The following is a 26238-nucleotide window of genomic DNA, read 5'->3' on the forward strand; positions in this document are numbered from 1 at the left end:
ATGGCTCCAGGCTAGCAAAGCACTTAAGCACATACGTAACTTTAAACATGAATAGTCACCCTGAAGTGAGTGTGGCTATTCACATGCTCAAAGTACATTATGGGATTGGGGTTCTTGTTGCATTTTAGTCCTACTGTACAGAGTTAATCTAAAAAGAGCTTTTTTAAAAACCCACAAGTGTCATTTTTCAAGTCTATTATACTAGTAGTGAGTGGTGTAAGAAGCACAAAATATAAAGGTTGTGACTAACTTCGCTTCCAGCTGAAACTCACTGACTGTGCCATAATATTGCACAACAGGGGGTAATACTAATGTACTTTTTAACATTTTTTAAAAGATTTACATATCACTCTTAAGGATCAGCATTAAATCCATAGGAGTCATAACGTTAAGGTTGAAATGTTCACTCTGTCTCAGCATGTCATGTCTAAGTACTGCAGCTGATTTGGGCCCCTAAAGTACTGCAGCTGATTTGGGCCACTTGGTCCAGTGGCCGATTTTGCATACCCTATCAGATATGAGTCAGAATTAAGAATGGATTTCAGCTTCCAATCAGAGTTTCCTGCTGCTGTGGGTTAAAGCCACAGCATTGACGTTGTTCTAACATTGCTTGATTTTTTGGTGTGGTTTTAAAATACTGTAATTCCAGGCAAACACATGTAACTAACATTTGAAAAATAGCAGTAGATGTTCTTAATTTTCCTTAGGAAACAGCACCTGCTTCATCCCATCCTTTTCCTTTTCATGAAAACACCCCAAAGCAGCACGTAGGCAATGGGTGGAGTTTAAGGAAAGGGTGAGGCTTCAGTGTCTTACAGCGTTTGTATAAGCAAGCCCAGACACTGTTTACAGTGTGGTAAGCTTGATAGTAAACACTTCAACACAAGAACTGTACATCCACTGTATTCCCAACTGGCTGATTTAGACAGTTATGAACCGATAAGAACCTGAATAGATGGTATAAAGGAACTGAATGCATAATCATTGCCTTCATTCAGAGTTTTTAGTTCCCGAGTTTATAAATGAAACTGACTTTCCCTAGGCCTGGTCTACACTACAGGGTTAGATCAAATTTAAGGCTCTTAAAATCAACTTCTGTACTCCTCCCCGTCGAGGAGAGTAGCGCTAAAATCGACTTTGCTGGGTCGAATTTGGGGTAGTGCGGACGCAAATCGATGGTATTGGCCTCTGGGAGCTGTCCCAGAGTGCTCCATTGTGACCGCTCTGGACAGCACTTTGAACTCCAATGCCCTAGCCAGGTACACAGGAAAAGCCCTGCTGGTGAACTCAGCAGCACAGGTGACCATGCAGTCCCCCCAGAATCATAGAGTGTAGAATGTTTCTACGCTCCTCCTATCATCTCCATCCCTGAGGTTATCGCAGATTAAGAGGTGAAAAAAACGCACTTGCAATGACATGTTTTCTGAGCTCATGCAGTCCTCCCACACTGATAGGGCACAGCTTAATGCATGGAGGCATTCAGAGGCAGAGGCCAGGAAAGAATTAAGTGAGTGTGAAGAGAGGCGGCAGGACGTGATGCTGAGGCTAATGGGAGAGCAAACAGACACGATGAAGCATCTGTTGGGGGAGCAAACGGACATGATGAAGCCTCTGCTGGAGCTGCAGGAAAGCCAACAAGAGCACAGACCCACTGCATCCACTGTATAACCACCTACCCTCCTCCCCATGTTCCATAGCCGCCTCACCCAGGCGCCCAAGAGCGTGGTGGGGAGGCTCCAGGCACCCAGCCACTCCACTCCAGAGGATGGCCCAAGCAACAGAAGGCTGTCATTCAAACAGTTTGATTTTTAGTGTGGCTACAATAAGCAATGTGGCCTTGCCTTCCCTCCTACCCCACCCCACCTGGGCTACCTTGTCCATTATCTCTCTCTTTTTTTTTTAAATTAATAAAGAAAGAATGCATGGTTTAAAAACAATGTTACTTTATTTCGAAGGAGGGAGGGTGGTTGGCTTACAGGGAATTAAAATCAACAAAGGGGGTGGGTTTGCATCAAGGAGAAACACACACAGCTGTCACACCGAAGCCTGGCCAGTCATGAAAATGGTTTTCAAAGCCTCTCTAATGTGCAGCGTGCCTTACTGTGCTCTTCTAATCACCCTGGTGTCTGGTGCAAAACGATTGTCTGACGTTGCTTTCATGGAGGGAGGGGCGACTGACGACATGTACCCAAAATCACCTGCGACAATGTTTTTGCCTCATCAGGCATTGGGAGCCTAACCCAGAATTCCAATGGGCAGCGGAGACTGCAGGAACTGTGGGATAGCTATCCACAGTGCACCGCTCCATAGGTTGATGCTAGCCATGGTAGTGAGGACGCATTCCGCCGACTTAATGCGCTTAGTGTGGACGTATGCAATCGACTGTATAAAATCGATTTCTAAAACTCTACTTCTATAAAATTGACCTAATTTCGTAGTGTAGACATACCCTTAGACTTCCACATTTAACTGGTACACGTGTCTTTAATGTCCGCTGCAACCACTCTCATACACTGTAATGTGGCGTGCTGTCAGAGAGGTCATCTTCCCCAAGTGGAAGCAGAATCTGTCCTCTCTGATATGTCCAGTCTTCATTCAGCTGCAGTTTTAAGAATAATTTCCATCGTGTCACAGTTAGTTACAGAAGAATCACACAGCTTGACTGCTTTTCACAGCTGCTTTGTCACACCTTCATGAAGGATGCTTCCCTGCCTCCACTCCAAGTCAACTAAAGTTCTTCTGCTTGCCTACCAGTCAAAAGAGAGCGTCTCAGTTTAAAAATGATCTAGAATCTGCTTCAGAAGATTGCTGAAATCCAGCCTGGGGTAGTTGTCTGTCCTAGCTAAAAATGTTAGTTAATTAAGGACATATGATCCTGCACCTGAAGTCAAGAGGAGGTTGCAGTTGACTTCAGTGGGAGCAGGATAGGGATAAAGAGAAGAACCTTTGTTGGATTTGTGTGTATCACTGAAATGGAGTGTAGCTGTTCTACAGACTTCAAGTGATCTTGACAGGGGACTCCCCCTTTAGGATCACGAAGGAGTCTTTGAAAGTAAAATGCTCAGTAGCCTATTTGACCCAATGCAGGGACCTAAGGTGAAGGGAAATGTCAATTTTCTGCTGGCAAAGAAATTAGTGATAAGAACAAAAATGTTGTGTTCTCATGTATTACAGAGAGATGTGTTCCCTGATATCAGAGAGATTTTTGTGGTGAGGTACATTTTAACAAATATGCATCTCTAGAACTTCCCGGTTGGCATTCTATTTGATTTGGGCTTTCATATAAAGTGGCTGTTGAAATATATATAGCAGCAAAAGGATTAATGTCATGACATTAATTTAATACAAACCTGTCATAACCACAGCACTGTTGAAAAATAGCTTCTGAAAGGATCAAGTATGTAAGAGAAAAATTGAAACAATAATTGGGTAGTAAAACTTGTACCCAGTAACATGGGGAGGGGGGATTAAAGTCATTAAACAATCCATACACTGTTTAGATGGTCTGAGTCTTGGGGCCAGTCTGTAGCACAGAGGTAGATCATCTCTGATTTATTAATGTGTTTCATGGATAAGCATGTGTCCCTTGAAATGAAAGAAGAGAGCACATTCTTATGGCTCTGATCACTCTCTCACTGCATCTGGTCTTCATTAGTTTCCCAGCTCTGGTTGATGAACTACAGATGTGAGTTAGCTTTCCAAAGAAAAACTCAGGGAACAGGAAATTCTCAGAATACAAGATAGGGGAAGGGTTGATTATTACTTGGAATTTTCTGTGTGTGACACCAAGCACAAGACTGAATTGGAAATGTCACTACTGTTTATAGGCCTTAATGACAGATTCATGCCTTTTATGCTGCAGTAATACTTGTCAAGAGATTAACAGCATGTGTCTGTGCTTTGGACTGAATTGAGAGGATGTATTGTGTGCATTCTATCCAGAGACTTTCCCTTTTATTACCTTCATCCATCTTGTGCTACAGTTTTATATATTGGTGGCTGGACATCTGTGTCTGTGCTTCTTGGAAGTTTCTCACTACTTATTCATAAGAGTGAAGCAAGAGATTCTGCCACTCTTAGGACCAGAGTGATTTCCCTGAAAAGCAGAGAGACATAGAAGTTCTTCTGCTGATAGTTTATAGATCATTGTGTGTTATCCAAAATGGTTAGTTGATATATGCCTGCAGCCATACCAGCTTTTGCTGTGAGCCTACCAGACCTCACAAGCTGAGCAGATAATCAGTACTTGCAAGGGAGACCTTAATGAAGAGCTTGGTGCTGTCAGAAATGGTATTGGTTATTCACTGTTCTCTCTCAGTCACTGTTCTCTCTCAGTCACCATGGTGTAGGAGCATTTTGCTGCTGGAGGTACCCTCTTTCTGATGAGAGGTAAAACTAAGATCCTGGCTGAGACACTGCACCCCATATTCTTCACAGTCATATTATTATGATATGATTATGGCATAATTTTGATGCATTTTATGTAAGATGGGTCATGTAAGGTGTCATTGAAAACGTTATGATTTGCTGAAGAGGATTATCCTATTTGTATGCATGTATCATTTTTGTATCTGAAGTTATAAATACTGACAAAGGCCATGTCTACACTAACAATTTGTCTCGACAAAAGTTATGTTGACACCCAAAAGTCAACATAATAAAAATCGCAATTTCATGTTCACACTCGCTCCCTCACTCCACCTTCTGTCACTAGGTGTTGTGGGACAGCAGAGCAGACAGGGCTAAATGTCCCTTGGGACAGGGCTAAATGTCTCGTGATGCATTGCTTTCTGTCCCAGCACTCCATGGTCTTCCGGCTTTCTTTCACAACATGTTTGCAATGGCTCTTCTTTGCTGTGCACCCTGGCATTTTTGGGAGAGGGGATGGATCCCGCCCTGCTCTCCTGTGCTCTGTTAACTGTCACTATGGGCTTGGCTACACTTGCAAGTTGCAGTGCTGGTAGAGGCTTTCCAGTGCTGCAATTAGTAACCGTCCACACCTGCAAGGCACATCCAGCGCTGCAACTCCCTGGCTGCAGCGCTGGCTGTACACCTGGTCAGGTTGGGGTGTAGCGATTGCAGCGCTGGTGATCCAGCGCTGCTCATCAAGTGTGGACACACACCAGCGCTTTTATTGGCCTCCAGGGAATAAGGAGATATCCCAGAATGCTTTTAACTAAATTACTCTCTTTGTTTTGTTATGCAGCCTCTCTTTGTTTTGTTGTGAACTCCGATCGGAGCTCCGTTGAACTGCTTATCTAAAAAAACAAACACTGATCACAGCAAACAGGAGCTATCTGTACCTGGCTGTGAACGATCAAATGAGAGGCAGGGAGTGAATGTTTTCTTGACAGAGAAACAGCGTTGGATGCAGGCTGTTTGCAATTAAGACTAAGGGTTCGCGAACATTTTGTGATTTTTCAATCCAGGAAGCTAACACACAGTGTTGGCTCCAAAAATCCACTCTCTCTCTCTTCCCCGCTCCCTGTCACAGTACACCACAGGGAGTGAGTGAAACAGCGGGGAGTCCGTGTTGGAGGCAGGCTGTTTGCAATTAAGAGTTAAGACTAAGGGTTCGTGAACATTTTGTGATTTTTCAATCCAGGAAGCTAACACACAGTGTTGGCTCCAAAAATCCACTCTCTCTATCTTCCCCGCTCCCTGTCACAGTACACCACCCTCCACCCCCCTCTTTTGAAAAGCACGTTGTTGCCACTTGAATGCTGGGATAGCTGCCCATAATGCAGCACTCCCAACAGCGCTGCAAATGCTGCAAATGTGGCCACACACCAGCGCTGGTAGCTGTGAGTGTGGCCACACACCAGCGCTGTTCCTGCACAGCTGCATGACCAGCGCTGTAACTCCCAGCGCTGCAACTTTCAAGTGTAGCCAAGCCCAAAGACTTCACAGACGGCAGTGCAGTTAATCCTGAAGTTCCTAACTGAGGAAGACTTGCAGGCGCCCGACATTCTGCGTGATATGGATAGGAGCAACTTTAGATTGCTTTTGGCATTCACAGAGCAAGTGCATAGAGTAGACCATCACTTTTGGGCTTGGGAAACAAGCACTGAATGGTGGGATCGTATCGTCATGCAGGTGTGGGATGATGAGCAGTGGCTACAGAATGTTCGGATGCGGAAAGCCACCTTCCTGGAACTGTGTGCAGAGCTCACCCGACCTGTGGCACAAGGACACCAGAATGAAAGCTGCCCTCTTGGTAGAGAAGCATGTGGCAATTGCTGTGTGGAAGCTGGTGATATCAGACTGCTACCGGTCAGTCACAAATTAATTTGAAGTGGGGAAGTCGACCGTTGGGGCTGCATTAATGCAAGTGTGCAGGGCAATAAATTGCATCCTGCAACGAAGGACCGTGACTCTGGGAAATGTGCGTGAAATAATGGACAATTTTGCAGAAATGGGTTTCCCTAACGCTGGAGGGGCAATAGATGGCACACACATTCCCATTTTGACACCAGCTTACCTTGCAACAGAGTACATCAATAGGAAGGGGTACTTCTCCATGATGTTGCAGGCACTTGTGGATCATGTGGGCGTTTCACTGACATCAACGCGGGGTGATCTGGGAAGGTGCATGGCGCACGCATCTTCAGGAACAGAAGCCTGTACAGAAAGCTGCTAGCGGGGACTTTCTTTTCTAACCAGAAGATTACAGTGGGGGATGTTGAAATGCCCATAGTGATCCTGGGGGGCCCTGTGTACCCCTTACATCCGTAGCTCATGAAACCTTACATGGGACACCTGGACAGCAGTAAGGAGCGGTTCAACAGGCTCAGTAAGTGCTGGATGACAGCTGAATGTACCTTTGGCAGATTAAAGGCATGCTGGCGATGCCTTTATGGCAGGTTAGACCTCACTGAGGATAATATTCCCATGGTCATAGCCGTGTGCTGTACATTGCATAATCCCTGTGATGCTAAAAGTGAAAGGGGTGGAGTGCAGAGGCAGATTGCTTGGCCACTGATTTTGAGCAGCCAGATACCAGGGCTGTCAGAGGAGCCCAGAGCACCAGTAACATATCTCTGTCAGAAGTGTTTCAGTGTTACATTACCTGTAGTTTTCCTAGGGGGCAATGGTGACATTTGGGGCCTTATATTCCAGTAATTTATATGCCTGTTCATATATTGGTACAGCCTGCAATCTCACCTTGTAGAAAAAAAATAAAGATGATTTACCATTATAAAACTTTGCTTTTATTGCACAAGAAACAGCACACACAAACACATAGATGCTTGGTGGGAAAGGAGGAACCAGGAAAGGGCAGACTTTCACAACTGTGTGTAGGTCCAGCCATCATTGTGAAATTTGTTCAGGAGTGTGGAGTGAAGGGGAAACCAAAAAATCCCAGGAAGTGGAAAGGAATGTGCAAGCGGAGTTTTGGGGGCATGGAAAAGAGTTCTGAATGTGCTGCAGTGGAGGTCGAGCACTGATCTGCTCAGTCTGCAGCATTATTAAGGACTTCAGCATCTATGTTTGCTCCTCCATTACTTTAATCATCTGCTCAGTTGCATCCTTAACAAATGCGGGATTCTGTTTTCTGTGCTGCTGTTCAGCTTCCCAGTACTCCTTGCATTCCCTTTTTTCTGCTCTGGAACACTTCAGGACCTCCCTGAACATGTCTGCTGCATCTTGGGCACTTTCTTATCCGACAGAGACACGTGGGTGAAGCACAGGGGACAATGCACAGAAGCGGGATTGTTAAATTCATGCACAGCATTGAAACATTTCAATTAAATACACCTTTTACAACATTGTCATCACTTTGTCACTGACCCTAGCCAGGCACACATCTCTGCGAACACCCAAAGCATGGTGGGGGGTGGACGAGGAATGCTCCACATGGGGAAAAGAGCACACACTCTTTCTAAGGGTCGTGGTGCAGCATTCTAGGGAACAAATTCTAAAATTCTCCTACACTTTTCCACAGGTGAGGGTCATTTTAGAAGACTTCTCACTGCTAAGGGTAAGCAGGGAAATGAGGGTACATCTACTCCATGCTTGTGGCTTCCACCCTGCTCCCTATGCTGCTCGCGTATGTGCTGCTTTGGTCCCTGCACAAGTGATTGCCGAATGGCGAGGAAAATTCCCTACAATGGGGGAAGGAACAAAGTAGCTCTGCCATGGAACCTTGGCAGAGGATTACTGAGTACCTCCAGGAAACTTTCCTGGAGATCTCTCTGGAAGATTCCCATGAGATGTCGGTGTGCATCAACACCCTGTTCCACTGTACCGATTAAGTACACAGGGAAATGTCCAGCTCACAGAAACACAGACAGCCTCCCACATTTCTGTGCCCTGAACTCACCTCCGCACTACACAAGCCACAGCCACTTACCAGGCGTCTCATCTCCTACTTCTTCCTCCCTGGAGAGCAACTGCTGAGATTAGTTAGACACCTTTGGAGTGGAGAACAGTTCCTGGCTGTCTGCCCCACCGGGCAACCCCGCTGGGAGCTGCACATCCTCATATAACTCCACCTCTTCATCAGTAACTTCATCCTCTGGGTTAGGTCCTCTTTCCACTGCCTCTGTGCCCTCCAAAGTATCCACAAGGCTCTTGGCGATGAAGGTGGGGTCACCACAGAGGATAGCATGCAGCTCCTTATAGAACCAGCAGGTCTTAGATGATGTACCTGAGTGATGGTATGCCTCCCTCGCCTTATGGTACACCTGCCTCAGCTCCTTTATCTTCACTCTGCACTGCAGCATGTCCTGATCATAGCCCTTTTTGCACAAGCCTCGAGAAATCTGCCCATAGGTATCCCAATTCCTATGGCTCAAGCGCAGCTGCGACTGCACAGCCTCCTCTCCCCATATACTGAGCAGATCCAACAGCTCTGCAATGGTCTAAGTGGGAGAGCGTTTGCTGCAATAACCCGCCATGGTCACCTGGGAAGATGCCAGCAGGAAATGGAATTTCAAAAATTCCCAGGGCTTCTAAAGGGGAGAGGTGAATGGTTGTTTACCTGGCTGCTGGGCAGTGGAGTTCAAACTGCTGGCCAGAGCAGTCAGGATGGGCATCGTGGGACACCTCCTGGAGGCCAGTTAAAGTGATGAAGTGAAGCATGGTGTCTACATTGGCACTTTGTCGACAAAAATGGAGAGGAAAAAGACGTAAATTTCTCTTGAGGGTGGATGTATTTTATTGCCAAAACCAGGCATTTTTCCCAGCAAAAGTTGCCTCACATTGTGTATGCACTCACTGTTTTGGTCGACAAAGGGCAGTTTTGGCGACAAAATTTGGTAGTGTAGAAAAGGCCTATGTATCTGTACTTCAAATGTAGTTACACCTGTGTAATGCCCACTAGAGAAGATGCTTTCAGTCTAGATTGTAAGTGGTGAAGGGCATATTCAAAGTAACCGGCCATTAGAAAAAACAATAGGAGAAGCTTATCCCCCACCCGGAGAGCCTTACTGAGAACACTACAGACACCCTGTGAGTGATGGCTGCTATGAATCTACAAGGGCATATGACCACAAGATCCTATCTTGGGATGTCAGTATTTTTCCACAAACTGGTCTGGGAACCAAGCTTTGGAACAAAGGGTTCCCGCTATATACAAAAGCTATATAAGGCAGGGAGTAACATCATCTGTCGTTCTTCATTCCCCACACAAGAAGACACCTGGAAACATCTGAGGAACAAAGACTGAACTGGGGGAAATGCTGGACCCAGGCTAAAGGGACTTCTAGCCTGCGTGTGAAACACCTGTGGATTCCAGGCTGTAAAGCAAGTGTAGCTGGTGCCTCAAGAATCTACCAGTCTGACTATACCATCAGTTAGGGCAGGTGTCAGCAACCTACGGCACGCGTGCCAAAGGTGGCACGCAAGCCAATTTTGCCTGGCATGCGGCTGCCAGCTGGGGTCCCGGCCGCCATCCCCGCTCAGCCCGCTGCTGGCTGAGTAAATGGAACCCCAGGCCGGCAGGAGGCTGAGCGGGGCCGGCGGCCGGGGCCCAAGACCAACGTGGGTGCACCCCCAGCTCCCCCGTCACCGTGCTCGGGTTCCCAGCAGTGTGAGCTGCCAGGGCGCGGGGCCCTGAGCCTGCTGTGGGAGGGGCGGCGGTGGCTTACACTCCCAGGAGCCGCAGAGCCTGAGCGCAGCGAGGGGGGAGCCGGGGGTGCATGAGGACCACCACCCGCATGCATCCGCTGCAGAAGCCCCCCCCGGGGGGGCGCATCTGCTCGGGCTGTGGCCCGGTGCTGCCCCCCCCGGCTCCCCTCTCACCGCGCTCTCCGGCTTCCCCCTCACCACACTCAGGTTCTGTGGCTCCCAGAAGTGTGAATCACCGCTGCCCCTCCCGCAGCTCCCCCGCTCCCGCTGCCTCAGCACTCTGCGGGGGAGGGGCTGTGCACGCAGCTGCCTAGCAGCATGTTTTGCCTCCACATGGAGCCCAGCGTCTGACCGGCATGGGCATTGTAAGGGGAGTCCCGGGGGACAGTCAGGGAGCAGGGGGAGGGTTGGATGGGTTGGGAGTTCTGGGGGTCCTGTCAGGGGGTGGGGAGTGGTTGGATGGGGCGTGAGGGTCCCGGGGGTCTGTCTGGGGGCGAGGGTGTGGATAAGGGTCGGGACAGTCAGAGGATAAGGGGTAGGGTCCTGGGGGGCAGTTAGGGTGGGGGGGTCTCAGGAGGGGGTAGTCAGGTGACAAGGAGCAGGGAGGATTAGGTAGGGGGTGGGGTTCTGTGGGGGCAGTTAGGGGCAGGGGTCCCAGGAGGGGGCAATCAGGGAACAAGGAGCGTGGGGGGGTTGGGGGTTCTGATGGAGGCAGTTGGGGTGGGAAGTGGGAGGGAGTGGATGGAGGTGGGGCTAGGGCAGGGCTCTCCCCTCTTTTTTGATTGTTGAAATATGGTAACCCTAGGTGAGGAGGGAGCTGGGGGGGGCGCATGGAGACTGGCGCCCACATACATCCACTGCAGCCTGCAGGAGCCCCCAGGGGGGCGCTGGGCCGCAGCCTGGGCAAGAGGGGCGGGGGGGATGCAGCTGCTCCACGCTAGCGGCACCGGCGCCTTTGCAGGGCTGCTGCCCCCCTGCACCACGCCAGCTCCTCCATGACTGGGGCTCACTGCTGCCGGAAGTGGGACGCTCTGGCTCTCCGGTGCCTCTGGAAGGCGGCTCCTCCCTGCCGAGCTGCTACAGCGGCCCAAGCCCGGCAAAGCCAGTGAGTGGACTCAGGGCGGGGGCTACCAGGGTGGGGAGGGCTTGCAGGCAGGGCTGTGCTGCCTCCAGGGCAGTTCAGGGGGCAGGGAGGGGGAAACCTGGTCTGAGGAGCAGCCCCTGGGCACGGCTGGCCCCTGGGCAGGCTGGCCCCTGGGGTCTATAAAGGCTTGTTGGAATTTGCCCCTCAATGAACTGATGTGCAAGGGGAGGGGGAGGCGCAAGGTGGAAGTTTCACCTAGGGCGCAAAATATCCTTGCACCGGCCATGCCCCAGGGGGTGCTTGCACCCCAGGTTAAGAACCACTGCACTAAACTGATAAGAGCTGCATTTTAATTTAATTTTAAATGAAGCTTCTTAAACATTTTAGAAAACTTGTTTACTTTACATACAACATAGTTTATAGACTTACAGAGAGAGACCTTCTAAAAACATTAAAATGTATTACCGGCACGTGAAACCTTAAATTAGAGTGAATAAATGAAGACTCAGCACACCACTTCTGAAAGGTTGCCGACCCCTGAGTTAGGGTGAGACTCTGCTAGTCATAACCAATCTATTTAGTATATTAAGCTTAGTTTGGGTTTTTGTTTATTTGCATGATAATCTGCTTTAGTCTGTTTGCTATCACTTAAAATCCATCTTTTGTCATTAATAAACAACAACAAAAAACAAGTGCATCGCCTGCATTGGGAGTGGATGTATTTTGGTTGATCAGTTCCTCTAGGCAAACATAACTGGTTAAAATGTGGGATGATGTTAACTGTGAAATACAAGGGAAGTTAGTAAAACCTTTTATTTTCTTATATGCCAAAAACATGATGCCCACAAACATGTCAGGGTGAGGACTTAGTTGCAGTTTTCATGGCCTGTGGCAGAGTGTAGTGCATGGAGTGCAGAATTTAGCTGATGGAAATAAAAATGCAAGCTGATTTTCCACAAAGTGCTGTAGCAAAGAAGCATGAAGGCGCACAGACATAAATCCCTACCATGAAGAGTGCTCTTGTTGAGAGGTAGGTACCGTCAGGAAAGAAGCAGTCTCTGCTGCAACTCCAGGATAGGGCTGGAAGAGGGTTTCGCTATGGAATCTAAACCCAGTTCATACAAAGAGGTCTTAGTTCTGCCAGGAAAATGTGAACTTTTTATGGATGAGGTTCAGATTAGTTAGACAAAACATTCTCTCAGTCATTCTGAGGGATGGGGGGTAGGGAGCACTGTGATCAAAGGGGGTAGGCATTATGTCCATAGACAGATCCAGATTCGTGTTTGTGGCCCACTCCATTGCAATGTTATGAATTTCCCAAATGGTGTTAATATTTCCTTGTGTCAGTAGAGTCAATCTTCAATTACCCGAATGCCCCTTAACCGAAATACACATTTCCAAAGGTCAGATATGTCCAGCCAAATTTGACTTCAGTGCTGAAGTTGGTGTGTGCAATCCACCTCCTGATAAGCTGTCCAATGCTGGGGGAGGGAGTATTTAGGAGATCCTGAAGGGTTCCCCTGATTACCTGACGATGTATGGCATCCTGGATATCTTCATATAAACCATGAGTTAGTGTGGTGTCTTCCTTATTGTCACTATTCCTTAATATCCACTTTACTTACTTAATGTCACTTTAATGACATACTGCTAGGGAGTCTATCCATTTATTCTTGAAATGGTCTGAAAATGAAGGAGTGGAGGGGTGAGAGGGTGTTAGTATGGCAGTGACTGAGTTAATCAGAAACATGATCTATCTGTGATTCTAAATAGGATTGCTTGAATACTCTCCTGTTTTTTTAATTCAGTGACTATATAAGTACATTGCGGGACATGGGCAAGTCAGACTCTTAATATCTTTATTCCCTTTCAAAGATAGATGCTGTCTTCAGACTGACAAACCCCAACATGTAGTCCTGTTCCACTAGACAGATTAAGGCAGCAATTGGCAGCTTCTGTTAGCATCCTACAGCCTTCATAAAATGAATCTCATGAACTTGTATATTTCTCCTTTAATTAAATACACTCATGCACTTGTGTTTAGTTCCTGTGTTGATAGCTTACCTTTTATTGATTATGTGCTTTGTTCTTTTTGTTTATCCAAACGAGTTACAAAGATGATACCCAAATGCAGCCTAGTTTTTTAAAGTATTTTCTTCAGCTGTTGCAAGTTTTAGGTTTTTTTGCTGACAGTCATTCAGGTAAAATACCCATGTAACTTTAGCGCCCTCGTGGCCAAGATGGAGTCTGCTCTGCAGGCAGCTCTGGCCAAGAGACAGCGCGCGCAGGAACGCAGCAGGAGAAATCCCTTCCACCCCAGGGGCACCTGTTCCAAACCCCCCAGAGTGAACACACACACCCACAGGAAAAGTACAATGGATATAACAAAGGGGGATATTTATTTACAGAGGGCTGGGAGGAGAAAAACAACAAGGGGAAATATAGGGGGAGCAGTAAAACGGCTGCATTCAAACCAAGGCCCCACAGACCCAGTGGTAGCACAGTCTGACAGGACAGACACTGAGCAATGTGTCTGCACACAGAGTTCAGGAGGCCTGAGCAAAGTTCCAGTCCGGTGGTGAGTCTTGGGTGCTCCTGGTCGTCTTCGGCGCCAGTGAACTCTCCCCAGCAAACCCCTCCGGTGCCTCTTCTGCCGCTCTCTGCAAAGCCACACAGAGCGACCACCTCCCCACTTAACTATCTAACAGCCTCCCTCCTTATTCCCAGTGCAGAGTCACAAGCCCCAGTACTCACAGCCCCAGGCAGCTCCGGGCAGCCGTGATACTGGGTCCAGCTCCGGCCTGTCCTTCTCGGGCGATTCCCCCTGGCACAGGACTTCTCCTGGCTCCTGTCCTGGGCTGTCCCCGATCGGGCTTGTCCTCCTCAGGCCTCCAGCAGGCTCTCTCTGCTTCCTTCTCCAGGGCCAGCCATGCTGCTTCTCCTCTCTCTCCCTCCAGCTCCAGCCCTGCCCCCTGGAGTTTCCCTCCTTTTTCTTACTCTCCCCCTCCCCCTTGGGAAAAAGATTTAAAGGGGCTATGCTCTCTAGACCCCAAAGGGGTTACACTCTCCCCCCCCCCAAAGAAATAATCCTTGATGTCCCCATCAAGGTAGGCAACTTTAAGCCATGGATCCCCAGCAGGAGACCCAGGGCCCCCATTCGTCAGAAGCATTCCCATCATCCATCCCACAGGACCCCGAGGGGTGGAACAGGTTTCCCATGAGGCAGCTCGCCCCCCGTGGCACCCCAGGAATCTGTAGGTCACTGGGTTCCCCTAAACGATCATACGTCAGCACACACCTGGGCTTCCCTTCCCTAGAGGAACGTCTAGGCTGGCTGTCAGATGTTGGCTGAGGTGACACCACTGGACATGGAGGCAAGATGATGGGTCCTTGAGGCACGAATTCAAGTGCATCTGGGTTTAAAGTGGCTGTTTGGGGTACAGGGTTCTCTGCCTGCACTAAGCCTTCCTCATCATGTTCTTGGGGGGTCTCCACAGCTTGGGACAGTGAGGCCTCGGGAATGCTTAGCGTGGGGTCTTCCCCTTCACCATCTCTTTGCGTGACAACAAAAGGATCCATTAGGGTCAGGTCATTCCCAACTGGATGTTCACCAAACCCTATTTCATCCTCACTCTCCGAGGAGCTGGGTGTTTGCAGAGGACGGGTATATTTCCGTCGTTGGGACCGTGTCCGACTTGCAGGTCCGGGAGTCTCAGAATCTGTGGAAATATCCTCACGGAGAAACAATACTTGTCCTATAGGTAACAGATGATTCCGGTGGAGAGTTTTGGTGGGGCCGCGACTGCCCTCAGGACGTATGCGATACACTGGTAGATCCCCAAGTTTCTTCTCTATAATGTACGGGTGTGACTCCCAACGATCTGCAATTTTGTGTTTTCCCTGTAGTCCGAGATTTCGGGCCAAAACTCGGTCACCAACCCGAATCTCCTGTTGCCTCACTCGCTGATCATATCGGGTTTTATTCTTTTGATTCTGGTGACCAGCTGCTTGCGTCGCTATTCGATATGCCTCTTTCAGTTGATCTCTTAAGCGCGTCACATACCCCAAGTATGTTTTTGGGAGTGCCCCATCTGAAGACACTTCAAAACAGAGATCGATCGGCAACCGGGCCTCTCGACCGAACATTAACATGTATGGTGTGAACCCAGTTGCATCGTGTCGAGTGCAGTTATATGCATGAACCAAATGCTCTACGTGCTGGCTCCAGTATTTTTTCTGCTGAGGCTCCAGAGTTCCCAGCATGTTCAGTAGTGTGCGGTTGAATCGTTCTGGTAGTGGATCCCCTTGGGGATGATAAGGTGTGGTGCGTGATTTTTTTATCCCCATGATCTTACAAAGTTCTTTTATTAATCGACTTTCAAAATCCCGTCCCTGATCTGAGTGTAGTCGGGCGGGCAATCCATAGTGGACGAAGAACTTTTCCCACAGGATCTTGGCAACCGTGGAAGCTTTTTGATCTTTGGTGGGATAAGCCTGGGCATAACGAGTAAAATGGTCAGTGACCACCAAGATATTTGCAGTACCCCGGCGGTCAGGCTCTAATGACAGAAAGTCCATAAAGACAAGCTCCATGGGTGCAGAACTTGTGATGCTAACAAGAGGAGCCGCCTGCTTAGGCAGAGTCTTTCGTTGGATACATCTGGTGCAGGTGCGAATATGGTGGGCGATGTCAGGCCCCATTCGGGGCCAATAGAATCTTGCCTTAACTAGGGCCTCCAACCGCTCGATTCCCAGATGCCCCATTCGATCATGGCAGGCCTCTAACACGCCTTGCCGGTACTTCTGCGGTAGCACCAACTGCTTATGGTGAGGCCTCTGAGGATGCTTCTGCCCTCGGTAAAGTCGTCCATCCCGAACCAATAAGCGATCCCATTCTTTCAGCAAAAGGGCCTCCTCTGGGTGACTCGGTCGAATAGCCCTGGGATCTTTTCCCCTTTCCAATGCATAAAGGATGTCCTTCATCCGTGGATCAGCTCGCTGGGCGTACTCTACCTCTCGATCCTTTAGTTTGGGCAGCTGTGGGTCCTGTACTCTAGTAAAACTTGAGTAGGCTATGGGTATGGCTTCTGGTGGTGCACCCAGACAGTCAATTGCCCGTTCTCCATTGGCTGTGGATTTTTCCTCCACAATGGATACCCGTTGGCATAAAGCTCTCAGTTCAGAGGTCCCCACATTCATCTGATCATTGAGTAATAAATCCTTAGAGTGAGGTTGCCGAGACAAGGCATCTGCATCCATGTTTGTTCGACCGGGTCGATACTGCAGAGTGAAATCATAGGCAGAGAGTGCCGCTAACCACCGGTGTCCTGCTACGGATAATTTTGCTGTTGTCTTGATGTATGTCAAAGGGTTATTATCAGTTTTTACAGTGAACTTGGCCCCATAGAGGTAGTCATGGAACCTCTCTGTGATGGCCCATTTCAATGCCAGGAACTCCACTTGATGTGCAGGGTAGTTTCTCTCAGGCGGTGTGAGACCTCGACTTGCAAATGCTACCGGTCGGAGTTTGCCCTCACGCTCTTGATAAAGGACAGCGCCTAAACCAGTGTAGCTTGCATCAACATGAAGTTCATACGGCTGGGTGGGATCAGCGTACACCAAAACAGGTGCTTGTGTGAGCTGTTGAATGATTTTATGGAAAGCTTCTTCACACTCAGCAGTCCACCGTTTTCCAAAAGGTGCACCCACATTGAAGTATTTATGGCGAGGTGAGTTCCCCTTCTTCTTATTTGTGGGGGGGTATCCCTTGGTGAGCTCTGTGAGTGCATGTACGATGTGCGAAAAATTCTTGATAAACTTGCGGTAATAGCCACAGAATCCCAGAAATGACCTTAATTCCTTGAGAGTTGTGGGCCTCGGCCAGGTAGTTACCGCCTTCACCTTCTCTGGGTCTGTAGCTATACCATCTGCAGACACTATGTGTCCCACATACCGCACGGATGTCTGGCAGAAGATGCACTTGTCTAAGGATAACTTGAGGCCAGCCTGTTCCAAACGATCCAGGACTTTGCACAGCCGAGTCTCGTGTTCTTCTAAAGTGCGCCCGAACACTATAATGTCATCCAGGTATACCAGACACTCCAACAGGTGCATGTCCCCTACCACCCGCTCCATGAGTCGCTGAAATGTGGCTGGAGCTCCAGATACTCCTTGAGGCATGCGATTAAATTGGTAAAATCCTAAAGGGCAGATGAATGCTGTCTTCTCCCGGTCCTCGGGTGCCATGGGCACTTGATAGTATCCACTGCGGAGGTCAAGGACAGAGAACCAGCAGCTACCATTCAAGCTATCCAAAGCGTCATCCACCCGGGGCATTGTGTATTGGTCAGGGATCGTCCGCCGGTTCAGAGTGCGATAGTCGACGCACATGCGCACCTTTCCACTTTTCTTTCGTACTACGACGATCGGCGATGCGTAGGGGCTCCTGGATTCCTCAATGATACCTGCTTGAACCAGTTCCTGTAGGTGCTGCCTCACATCTTCAATATCAGCGGGGGCTAATCGTCTCGACCTCTCTCGAAAAGGCCGACCATCCTGCATTTGGATATGGTGCTCCACATCATGTGCACACCCAACATCCCATTCGTGTATAGAGAAAACAGCCTTCCTCTTGATTAACTTCTCACACAGGCGGTCCTTCCACTCAGCAGGAATGGGGGAATCCCCAAACTGGAAACTATCCCTCCCAAAAGGCCTAGCCTTGGTCTTCTCTTGGGATGGGGGCCCCCTGGCTCGCTGGTATGCAGCTTTACATAAAGCATGCATTGGCAGCTCCTGCAGATAGTTGTTCCCTGCCATCTCACGGCATTTCCACGCCAACCTCTGGAACAGGTTTGCATTTGTCCCTAGGATTAAAGGTGCATACTTTCTTCCCTTTGGATCTGGGCAGACCAGTGCCAAAGTTTCTATTTCCTGGTTTACCCCCGCAACGTTCTTTGGGAACTGAACATTTAACAGGATATATCCCCGATAGGGGCATGAGTCACAGCCAATTCCCCAGACTGTCAGGCCAGACAGGGGACGCAGGGGCAAGTGCTGCAGGTGTTCTCGGTAGTAAGATTCATAAAGTATGGTGACCTGTGATCCACTGTCCAGCAATGCCTCACACAATCGTCCTTCTATACAAACAGGTACTAAAGCTTGGGGGCCTATCAGCCCACGTGGGTAGCCTCTGTTTGTGGTTTTTTCTGGGGAGCCTTGAAATTTCAGGGTCTTGGGTTGCTCCTCCCCCAAGCCCTGTTGGTGTTTCCCTGAAGCCTCCTAATGGTCTGCTGCAATCTCTGAGATACCCTTGCATGATCTGTCTTGTTTTGACAGTCGAAGGCATAGTGACCATCTCTTCCACAGTTATAACAGAAACCTTCACGCTGGCTATCACCCCTCCTGCTACTCTCCTCTCTTGAGGATGGCACAGTATGTCCCTGAGCTTTCATCATGGCCACTTCTCGGGTCAAATCTCTCAGTGCTGCTGCCACTGATGAGGCATCTTCCATCTCTCCAAGCACTGTGGTGGTGTGACTCCCTGCCATCTTCGGCTGCAACACTGCATCCGCTTGCAATAATCGCTCCTCCTCCTCACGTATCTCTCGAATGAGCTTGTGGAATGGGGGTGGGTTTTGGGCCCGCTCCCTCAGCTGCAGTTTCCACAACATCAACCCATCTTGTCGGGTGCCCCGGAGGATTTGGTCCAACCTAGCGAAATCAATGCGCTTGGTGGGGATGCCCTCCTTCCGCACTACCTGCTGTAGCAAATCCTCTAGTCTCCTGATGAAATCAGACAATCGTTCGTGGGGCTCCTGATAGGTATGGCGGAAACGATAATACAGGTCTTCACTGCTATCAGTAGCACCGTAGACACTCTCAAGAGCGGTTAAATAGTCTTGCACTGTGGCAGCTGGTTGAGAGTCTTTCAGGGCTCGGATAATTCGCATGGCAGGTCCCCTCAGACTCTCAAGCACCCGTTTCCGCTCCTCAGCATCAGAGCATTCCCACTCTTGGACAAGTGGCACCGTAAAATCCCTCCAGGTCTCGTAATCATCCTCCCCTGAGGGTACAGGTGACACCCCTGAGAATGAACGTAACTGCTTGTATGGAGCATTTTCATGTACTGGCTTCAATGCATCTTTGAGAGCATTTCCCAGCTCTTTGGCCCATCCCACCAGGCTGGGTGCTGCAGGTGTTGGAGCCCCTCCTAATGCTAAAATTAATTCTTCTCTTGTCCGCTTCTCATCCACCATCAGAGCTTGCAATTTCTGTGCTAAAGAATCCACCTCAAGTGACTCAGGCACACTAGGAGGGGACTGCTCTGCCCCCAGAATTGTCCAGGGGATACCTTCTACTTCCACCTCTTTGGGCACTTTGTCAAGATCTGCTTCCTTGGAGTGAGTACATAGTGCTACCATGCCCTGCACTTCGCGGTTGTAAATACGGGTGTGGACCTTTACCCTCCCCAGTATTTCAGCTGCATCTAGGCTCTCCTCAATCTCATTTGGTTCCATCTCTTCTGGGAACCCCGCCACCAGCACAGCTTTGGTTACTGGGATTCGTGCCCCTCGGCACAGGTCTTCTAATAATCCTCTCTCCATTTTTTTTTTTACTGAGATGAAAGTCACTCAGGAGTTTCTTTTCTCTGTGAAGAAAAAAACCCAGGGTGCGCAACGTAGGGGTGTGGGTATGTGTGTGTGTGTACTGCAAATTCCCCGTACGGGCCACCAAGTGTAACTTTAGCGCCCTCGTGGCCAAGATGGAGTCTGCTCTGCAGGCAGCTCTGGCCAAGAGACAGCGCGCGCAGGAACGCAGCAGGAGAAATCCCTTCCACCCCAGGGGCACCTGTTCCAAACCCCCCAGAGTGAACACACACACCCACAGGAAAAGTACAATGGATATAACAAAGGGGGATATTTATTTACAGAGGGCTGGGAGGAGAAAAACAACAAGGGGAAATATAGGGGGAGCAGTAAAACGGCTGCATTCAAACCAAGGCCCCACAGACCCAGTGGTAGCACAGTCTGACAGGACAGACACTGAGCAATGTGTCTGCACACAGAGTTCAGGAGGCCTGAGCAAAGTTCCAGTCCGGTGGTGAGTCTTGGGTGCTCCTGGTCGTCTTCGGCGCCAGTGAACTCTCCCCAGCAAACCCCTCCGGTGCCTCTTCTGCCGCTCTCTGCAAAGCCACACAGAGCGACCACCTCCCCACTTAACTATCTAACAGCCTCCCTCCTTATTCCCAGTGCAGAGTCACAAGCCCTAGTACTCACAGCCCCAGGCAGCTCCGGGCAGCCGTGATACTGGGTCCAGCTCCGGCCTGTCCTTCTCGGGCGATTCCCCCTGGCACAGGACTTCTCCTGGCTCCTGTCCTGGGCTGTCCCCGATCGGGCTTGTCCTCCTCAGGCCTCCAGCAGGCTCTCTCTGCTTCCTTCTCCAGGGCCAGCCATGCTGCTTCTCCTCTCTCTCCCTCCAGCTCCAGCCCTGCCCCCTGGAGTTTCCCTCCTTTTTCTTACTCTCCCCCTCCCCCTTGGGAAAAAGATTTAAAGGGGCTATGCTCTCTAGACCCCAAAGGGGTTACACCCAAATAATCTCCCAAAACTTGATTGAGGGCCAGATCCTCAGCTGATGTAAATCAGCATAGCTGTAATCAGTGGAGATACTCTGAGTTACAGTAACTGAGGATCTGGCCCTGAAACTTTTATAAGATTTTTCACTCATCTCTCTCCCCCCCCTTCCCCCACTCCCAATTAATTTTCTTTTTTTCATGCACCTTTTGCTTTCTGGCAGGGACTGGACATGTCAATGTAATGCAAGAGGCGGCTGTTTTTGCATCATGTCCAGTCCTGGCAATGCAGGTGCAAGAAATTTGTATAAGCATCTAAACATTTTAGCACTTTAACTGAACCAAACCTCTGAACCATGGAAAATTCGCCTGTGACTTATTATTTCTGATCTCTTTCTGTTTAATTTTCTCTGTAAAATCCTAGGCCTGATTTAAAGGTATCTTCTGTATTTAAAAGGACATCAGCCTGGAAATTTTGTACCTGTTGTTGTTGTTACAAGTAACACACAATCTTCCCATTGGAAAGATTAGGGGAAAAACATTTTTCTGTGTTTTTTTTTCCCACTATGTGTGTCTGAGGGTAGGTTGTTTCTAGTCTGTTTTGCTGTTTCCTGTTTAGCCATTTCCTCCTGTTTGTGTGTGTCTTTCCCACAGCAAGAGGGAAAAGAAAAACATTTTTTTTAAATAGAAAAATGTGATTGTAAAATCACAAAACCTGCAAAGGAGACTGAGGTGCAGGTGCAGGACTTGATCCTGCATTTAATTCATCTTTTTTAAATTGATTATACTTTAAGTTGTTGCTGTTATTAGTTATAGAGTTTACAGCCAGAAGGGGCCACCAGATCATCTAGTCTAACTTCCTGCATACCATGGTCCACCAACACCACCCAGCACCCACACACTAAACCCAACAACCAAAACGAGATAAAAGTATTACAGTTCACAGGAGACTAGACTGTTCTGTGCCACAGGCAGAGAACAGGAAGGACTAAGGTGCACTAGTGCCCAAGGCCCCTGCAATATCAGGGAATTGATTAAATGAGATACACCCAAATAATCCCGCAAGTGACGCGCACCCAAACGCTGCAGAGGAAGGTTAAAAAACACCAAGTCACTGCCAGTCTGACCTGGGGGGAATTCCTTCTTGACCCCACAGATAGTGATCAGTTCGACCCTGAGCATGTAAGCCAAAACCAGCCAGCTAAGCATGAGAGAGAGACTACTTGGTTCCACCTCAGAGCTCTGGACCACTCTGTCCTGTGTCCCATCTCCAACCATGGTCATCACTGACCTTCAGAGGAAGATGATTAAAAAACCCAGAATGCACTGTGGGGGAGATCCTTTTTTGACCCCTTCTGGTGACCAGCTGAAGCCCTGAAGCTTGAGCTTTAGGAACATAAAATATAAATTGGAAGGGACCTCATCCCCACCATCACAACCAACCCTGCCATACAACTAGACTCATGAATTTGTCCAGTTCTCTCTTAAAGCTAGTAAGTTGTTTGCCCCCACAACTCCTATTGGGAAGCTGTTCTTGAACCTCACCCTTCAGATGGTTAGACACCTTCTTCTAATTTTCATCCTGAATTTGTTCATGACCAGTTTATATCCAGTTGTTCTTGTGTCAGCTTTGTCCTTTAGCTTAAATAGCTCTGGCACCTCCCTGGTGTTTTCCCCCTGGATGTATTTATAGAGAGTATTGCTGTAGGGTGTGCAACCCTCATTGACCAGGATCCCATTGTGCTAGGTGCTGTACAGACCGAACAAAAGTCAATTTTGTCTCTGGGATTTTTTTTTTAAAACACCCTCAGGTGTAATATGAGATCTACCATGAAATGTTTGTGTCCTGGTATTTATTCCTTAATTTCAATGCTGGATGTGAGGATAGCATCTAGCAAAAACTGTCATTTCTATAGCTTCATAGAGATTTCATAGTGCTAATGGCTCTTTTCAGATCAGTGTGTTAGCATTGGGAAATTCTCACTGTATGCACTACAGGATCAAAAGAAAGAAAAACATTCCAGAGCTGGCTGTTAGTGCATCTTTGGGATTTCTGGCTGGGTTTTAAATTAAGACACAATAGTTGGTCAGATATTTCCTATGCATCATCCTGACTATTGAGTTTAACTGATATGCGACTACTGGCTTGAACTGTGGAAGACTGGCAGCTAAGCATTTTCAGTGCAAAGACCTCAGCACAAGAACTGCATTCAATTCCCCAGAGTCCCAGCTCACTGAGCTTCACAGCACAGGGCAAGACTTATCTGCATACCCAAGAGTTTTCTTGAGTTCTTCTTCGAGTGATTGCTCATGTGTATTCCACAGTAAGTGTGTGTGCTCGCCATGTGCAGCGGTGCCGGAAGTTTTTCCCTTAGCAGTACCCGTAGTGGGGGAGCACCACTGAAACCCCTAGAGTGGAACCTCTATATCGCGCTATAAGGGGAGCTGCGCACTCCCCGAACCCTCAGTTCCTTCTTGCCGCCAGTGAAGTCGGAACTTCGTGCTCCAGCTCTTCTTCGTAGATTGCTTTTCTAGTTAGTTGCCTGGCTTGGGGCATGGCCCGAGCCCCAGGCTTCAAGTCGTGCAACTCCTGTCGCAGTTCTATGCCCAGGAGCGTCTTCTACAGGGAAAGATGGTCAGAGTCCTCACGGACAATACAGCCACAATGTATTACATCAACAGGCAGGGGGGCACGTGCTCCTTGGCCTTGTGCCAGGAAGCCCTAGACCTATGGCTTTTCACCTACCCAGCACTCGCAATACGTGAGCCGATCACCTCAGCAGGGTTTTCTCCCACCAGTACGAGTGGTCACTCCACTGGGAGGTCACCTGGCAGCTCTTCCGAGAGTGGGGAGCTCCCCAGGTAGATCTCTTTGCTACCGCCCAGAATCCTCTCTGCTCCCAGTTCTGCTCCAGGGCCAGGGTGGGCAGCAGGGCGATCTCCGACGTGTTCCTGATTCGGTGGTCAGGCCACCTGTTTTATGCCTTTCTGCCTTTTCCCCTGATAGGCAAGGCCTTCAGAAAGTGAAGGCAGACAAGTCGAGGGTTATCCTCAGCCCCGGATTGGGCCCGGCAATATTGGTACGGAACCCTCCTGCAGCTTCTAGTGGCCCCCCCATGCAGGCTGCCGCTTCGGCCGTATCTCTCTCCCAGGAGGGGGGATGCCTCCTTCATCCCAACCTGGCCGCGCTTCATCTGACAGCCTAGCTGCTCCATGATTAGAGGAGGAGGAAGGGAAGTGTTCAGAGGTTGTCAGGCAAGTTCTGCTGGAAAGCAGAAAGCCGGCCACATGACGGACCTACCTGGCCAAATGGTCTAGGTTCTCTAGGTGGGCGAGAGAAAGGGGTACTTCCCCATCATCCGCATCGCTCCAACTTATTCTAGATTACCTCTTGTCCCTTAGGACCCCGGGGCTAGCTTCTGCCTCGGTCAGGGTACACTTAGCTGCCATTTCGGCTTTCCACCCTCCGGTGCATGGTCACTCGGGTTTTTTCCCATCACATGACAGCCCAGTTTTTGAAAGGACTGGATCGGACATTCCCTTACGCCAGGCCTCCGGTCCCTCTATGGGACCTGAACCTAGTGCTCTCCCATCTCATGGTTCCCCCTTTTGAACCCTTGGCCACATGTTCCTGGTCCCACTTATCATGGAAGATAGTGTACCTGGTGGCGATCACCTCAGCCCTGGTGGCGATCACCTTATCCTGGTCTTCCACAGGGATAAGGTCCAGCTTCGCCCACACATGGCTTTTTTGCCGAAAGTGGTCTTGGCTTTTCATATCGATCAGGACATTTTCCTTCTGATACTCTATCCCAAGCCCCATTCCTCTAATGAGGAACGACGCCTGCACATGCTAGATGCGCATAGGACACTGGCCTTTTACCTAGACCAAACCAGGCCATTCCAGAAATCCCCGCAGCTTTTCATTGCATCTGCCAAACACATGAGGGAGCAACCGGTTTCTACCCAGCGAATTTCCCGCTGGATCACCTCGTGCATACGCACATGTTACGACCTGGCAGGGATTCCCCCGCCGCCTATCGTTAAGGCACATTCTATGAGAGCTCAGGCCTTGTTGGCTGCCTATGTAGCTCACATCCCCATTCAGGACATTTGTAGAGCTGCCACATGGTCCTCTGTCCACACCTTTTCCTCGCACTACGCGATCGTCTCCCAAACATGAGATGATGCCAGGTTTGGTAGGGCGGTACTCCGTCCTGGAAACCCTTAAACTCTTACCCACCTCCATCAGATATAGCTTGGAGTCACCTACTGTGGAATACACATGAGCAATCACTCGAAGAAGAAAGGACAGTTACCTGTGCCGTAACTGGCATTCTTCGAGATGTGTTGCTCAGGTGTATTCCACATCCTGCCCTCTTTCCCCTCTGTCGGAGTTGTCTGGCAAGAAGGAACTGAGGGTGGGGGGAGTGCGCAGCTCCCCTTATAAAGCGATATAGAGGCGCCTCTCTAGGGGTCGCAGCGGTGCTCCCCCCCCCACTACGGGTACTGCTAAGGGAAAAACTTCTGGCACTGATGACGTGGTGAGCACGCACACCTACTGTGGAATACACCTGAGCAACACATCTCAAGGAACGCCAGTTACGGAACAGGTAACTGTCCTTTTTGTGTAGATTGTTTTTAAATGATAGGCAGTACCTGGATGGAGACTATTGCTACCAGTTGTAGGCATTATCATTAATTTTCACATTTTAAATGATGCAAATCTACCCAGAGGCTGCATAATAAATGTCTGTATAAATATAATTGCTTCTGTTTAGAGATGAGTCTGAAACAAAATTCTAGTTCTCAGTCCCCCCTTAACTTGGTGAAAGCTCAGCTCTTGCACTGATCTTTGTGTCTGAAGCCCATCTTTATTTCTCTTAGTCCCCACACAGGAAGTGTGTGCAAGCTCTTCTTATAGTGTATCTGTTTGCCTATATACAGTAAGTGTAAAAGTTCTAACAGACTGCTTCTTTCCCCTCTCACTGCACTGCCTCTTTCAAATTCTCTGCGTACATTGAGGACTGTCCTTGTACTGGAGAAAGCTTTTCTCCAGCGAATCCCATCCCTGTTTCTATCGTGTGGGGAGGTTCTTCAGGATAACAAATCCCCTTTGCCTTCTCATTTCTTGTAGCGAGGCAGTCTGGGAGAATATGGCTCGCATGTGTGTGAAGACGCAGAGGCTGGATGTTGCCAAAGTTTGCCTCGGAAACATGGGTCATGCCAGAGGAGCTAAGGCATTAAGGGAGGCGGAACAAGAACCAGAGGTGGAAGCCAGAGTGGCCATGTTGGCGATTCAGCTGGGCATGCTGGTAGGGCTTACTGTGGCAACTTGCCCATTTTCTAGTAATAAGCAAAGTCCAGACTCAGTCAGCAATCTGAGTGAGATATGCATGTGTCCTCGCGTGTGAAGACAATGTAACTAATGACAAGTATTTTTGCAAAGCCTGGGCAGGGTGCAAAAATCTTGGAGAAAAGTAAATGCAATACTAATAAAGAGGGGCAATTC

At 48.9% G+C, this 26238-nt stretch overlaps 1 protein-coding gene across 4 annotated transcripts in view; it reads left to right on the plus strand.

Moving 5' to 3' along the window:
• The window catches only part of IFT140 (intraflagellar transport 140), a 243719-nt gene that overhangs the window by 203782 nt on the left and 13699 nt on the right, over positions 1-26238 (plus strand). For all 4 annotated transcript variants that reach the window (XM_044978903.1, XM_044978900.1, XM_044978902.1 and 1 more), the window contains one exon: positions 25864-26041. In XM_044978903.1, coding sequence (XP_044834838.1) covers positions 25864-26041 — 178 coding nt within the window. The remainder of the gene's footprint in view (positions 1-25863; positions 26042-26238) is intronic.

The sequence above is a fragment of the Mauremys mutica genome, chromosome 11 (assembly GCF_020497125.1).
Source record: "Mauremys mutica isolate MM-2020 ecotype Southern chromosome 11, ASM2049712v1, whole genome shotgun sequence".
NCBI lineage: Eukaryota > Metazoa > Chordata > Testudines > Geoemydidae > Mauremys > Mauremys mutica.